Below are 2,836 nucleotides of genomic sequence, written 5' to 3'. Positions count from 1 at the left end.
GTTCCTCCCCGGCTCTAGTACAAGCTCTTCCCAACGGCTCCCCAGGACCAGCTGCTCCTGGGAGCTGGAGATGGGGGAGTCTGTACGGGGCTCCTTGTAGGTTGAGGGAGCTTTGGGCCACAAAGAGAGGAGTGGGGAGGACAGGCTGCAAGTTGAATCCTAGAGCTTGGAGCAGGGGAAGCTGGCTGCGAGGGGATGCACTGACCTGGTGCTCTGCCCCACAGGACGATATGCGGGACCCCCAACTACCTGGCCCCAGAAGTGCTTCTGAGGCAGGGCCACGGGCCAGAGTCGGATGTGTGGTCTCTGGGCTGTGTCATGTAAGTGTGTGCTGCTGGGTGGGGAGGGGTCTGGGCAGGGGAGAGCCGGGCTGTGGAGCAGCCCCAGTGAGGAAGTCCCCTTGTGCTTTGCCTTGTGGCTTTGCAGTGGTTGCCCAACAAAAGGCAGGGGGAGGGTAGAGAGAGGCTGGGGGGCGCAGCCCTGCTCTGGAGTGGGTGCTACCAGCAATGCCGGGATGCCTGTCAGGGGCTGTGCAAGCAGGGCAGCAAAGGGCAGGTGCTCTTGTGTTGTGCTCAGCTCCGGTTGAAAGCAGGCTGGGCTGCCCTGTGAACCTGATAAACAATGGAAAACCTCAGTGGCTGGGGGCAGCCGCTGCTCTGTTTGTTTGGGGAGCAATCGTTTAAGTGCATCCAAGCCCCGTGTCTGGCTGCTGCCCGCAAGCTTCCTGCTCCGCTTACCACCCCACCAGCTACACAGGGCTGGGAGCGATGGTGGCAGAAGCTGGCCTTTGCCCACCAGCCCTCTCTCCCTTCCTGGCGCTCCTCGCTTGTTGCTCTAAACAGTTGCTAGGAGGAAGCGTGGCCGGACGTGATCAGGGCAGCCCAGTCTGGAAGTGTTTCTCCCAGCCAGGTGTGGCCAGCCACATGCCAATAACTTCCTTGCTTTAAGTGCTCTTGAGTCACAAGCCTGGTGGGGATGTGACAGTGGCACGTGTCTCCCCTCCCAGGTACACCCTGCTGTGTGGGAACCCTCCCTTTGAGACCTCTGATCTCAAGGAGACATACAGGTGTATCAAGCAAGTGGAGTACACCCTCCCTGTCTTCCTCTCCCTGCCCGCCAAGCACCTCATTGCCAGCATCCTCAGGCGCAACCCTCAGGACCGCCTCACCCTTGAGGAGATCTTGGACCATGAGTTTTTCAAGGTGAGTATGTGGGGGGGTCTGGTCCTGCCCCTTCTTCAGGTGGGGTGCAGCTTTTTGGGCTGTGTTGTGCTGTCCTTGGAGCCCAGGTCTCAGTCCTTCAAAGGAAGCAGCTGCTGTCCTGCCCAAATGCCAGCAAGGGAAACTGAGGGATCTGGTGTGCTCCCGCTGCTTTGTCCCTATAGCATGGGTTGTTTCCTGTACTGATGCCATTCCTGGGGACAAGGCTTGGTGGAAATGCAAGCTGGCTGTCAGGAGGGTTGTGAGTGACTGCGGTCAGCCCAGGGCAGCTGCTCTGCCTGAAGCACATGGGCTATGGAAACCAAACCTCTGCCTTGACCTCTCTGCAGGGCTACACGCCTGAGAAACTCCCTCCCAGCAGCTGTGTGATGGCTCCAGAGCTGAGTCCCCCCAACCCAGCAAAGAGTCTATTTGCTAAAGTCACTAAGACGCTCTTTGGGAAGAAGAAACCCAAGGGTGAGTCCATGTGCTTGCTCAGGAGTCTCTGGGTGACCCTTCCTCCAGGGAGAAGTGGGTTCTGCCTCCTGGAGACACATCCTGATGGGTCTCTGTGGACCCCCTGCCTGGGGCCAGTATAAGCTGTACTTGTCCCTGCCCTTCTGGCACTGGTGGCTTGGCATGGGTGTGCGCCCAGAGAGCGGATGTGGTGCTGAAACCCATGGGGGCAGTTCCTCCTGGAAGCCCTGTGTTGCATGAGAACTGGGAAGTGAAAGTGGGAGGCAGCTGCCTGGTGCTATGCTCACCACCATGGGCAGATGAGGGAGAGCTGAGCTCATGGGAGAGGTGGCCAAGATGTCCCCATCCCTTGGGCTCATCACTTCTGTTCTCCTCAGCCAAGAAGGGCTCTTTGGAGGACAAGGATGATATCTCCAAGCTGGTCACTGGGCTGATGAAGACTTCAATCTGTCGGCAGATGAGCTATAAAACTGTGGAAGGGAATGAGGTGAGAACATCCCTGAGCCTGTGCACACCTTCCTTTGGGGGAGCAAGTGGGACAGTGATAAAGCCAGGTCTCTCCACAGGCCACCCCTGTATCATGCCGCAGTGCCAGCTCTAGCCCTGTGGAGACAGTGGTGGAGGAGACCTCTCACAAGTCTGCATCCCCCTCCATCCGGGGGACGATGGCCAGCAGTTGTGAGGGTGAGCAATACCTGCCCAGGCCACCCCAGCCTGCCCCAGGCTTCCTGTGCTGCCCTTGCTGATAGCGGGGCTGTCTGACTCAGCCTGTCATCTTCTCCCTGCAGCCTTTGAAGAATGCATCACTGCCTCTGCCATCATGGAGTCGGCTGTCCGGCTCCTGCGGACCTGCCTCTCCTCCATGCCCCCAGGTAAACCGGTTGGACTGCTCTGGGATGGGGCAGGGAGCTGTGCATCCCCTTCCTCATGGGATGAAGGCATGGCTACTATTTGGGTGCTGTTTGAGGTGGGTAGGGGATGGCTGTGTGCTCTGCTCACCCCTTCTCTTTTCCACCAGCGGGGAAAAATCCAGCTTCCCTGGCCCGCCATGAGCACTTTGTCTGGGTGAGCAAGTGGGTGGATTACTCCAACAAGTATGGCTTTGGCTACCAGCTCTCCAACCGTAGCATTGGGGTCCTCTTCAACAATGGCACACACAT

General features: G+C 58.6%; 1 protein-coding gene across 1 annotated transcript in view; it reads left to right on the top strand.

The window, feature by feature from the left end:
• PLK3 (polo-like kinase 3) overlaps positions 1–2,836 on the top strand; it is a gene marked incomplete at its 5' end in the record, with an annotated part of 5,402 nt that overhangs the window by 1,425 nt on the left and 1,141 nt on the right. Inside the window, 7 exons of the mRNA XM_010016562.1 lie at positions 225–320; positions 1,007–1,202; positions 1,550–1,676; positions 2,054–2,163; positions 2,243–2,360; positions 2,465–2,548; positions 2,695–2,836. The exon at positions 2,695–2,836 is cut by the window's right edge and continues 45 nt beyond it. Coding sequence (XP_010014864.1) covers positions 225–320; positions 1,007–1,202; positions 1,550–1,676; positions 2,054–2,163; positions 2,243–2,360; positions 2,465–2,548; positions 2,695–2,836 — 873 coding nt within the window. The remainder of the gene's footprint in view (positions 1–224; positions 321–1,006; positions 1,203–1,549; positions 1,677–2,053; positions 2,164–2,242; positions 2,361–2,464; positions 2,549–2,694) is intronic.

This window comes from Nestor notabilis, unplaced genomic scaffold, assembly GCF_000696875.1.
Source record: "Nestor notabilis isolate BGI_N333 unplaced genomic scaffold, ASM69687v1 scaffold24176, whole genome shotgun sequence".
Classification (NCBI taxonomy): Eukaryota; Metazoa; Chordata; class Aves; order Psittaciformes; family Psittacidae; genus Nestor; species Nestor notabilis.
This window is presented reverse-complemented; position numbering and strand designations above follow the sequence as displayed.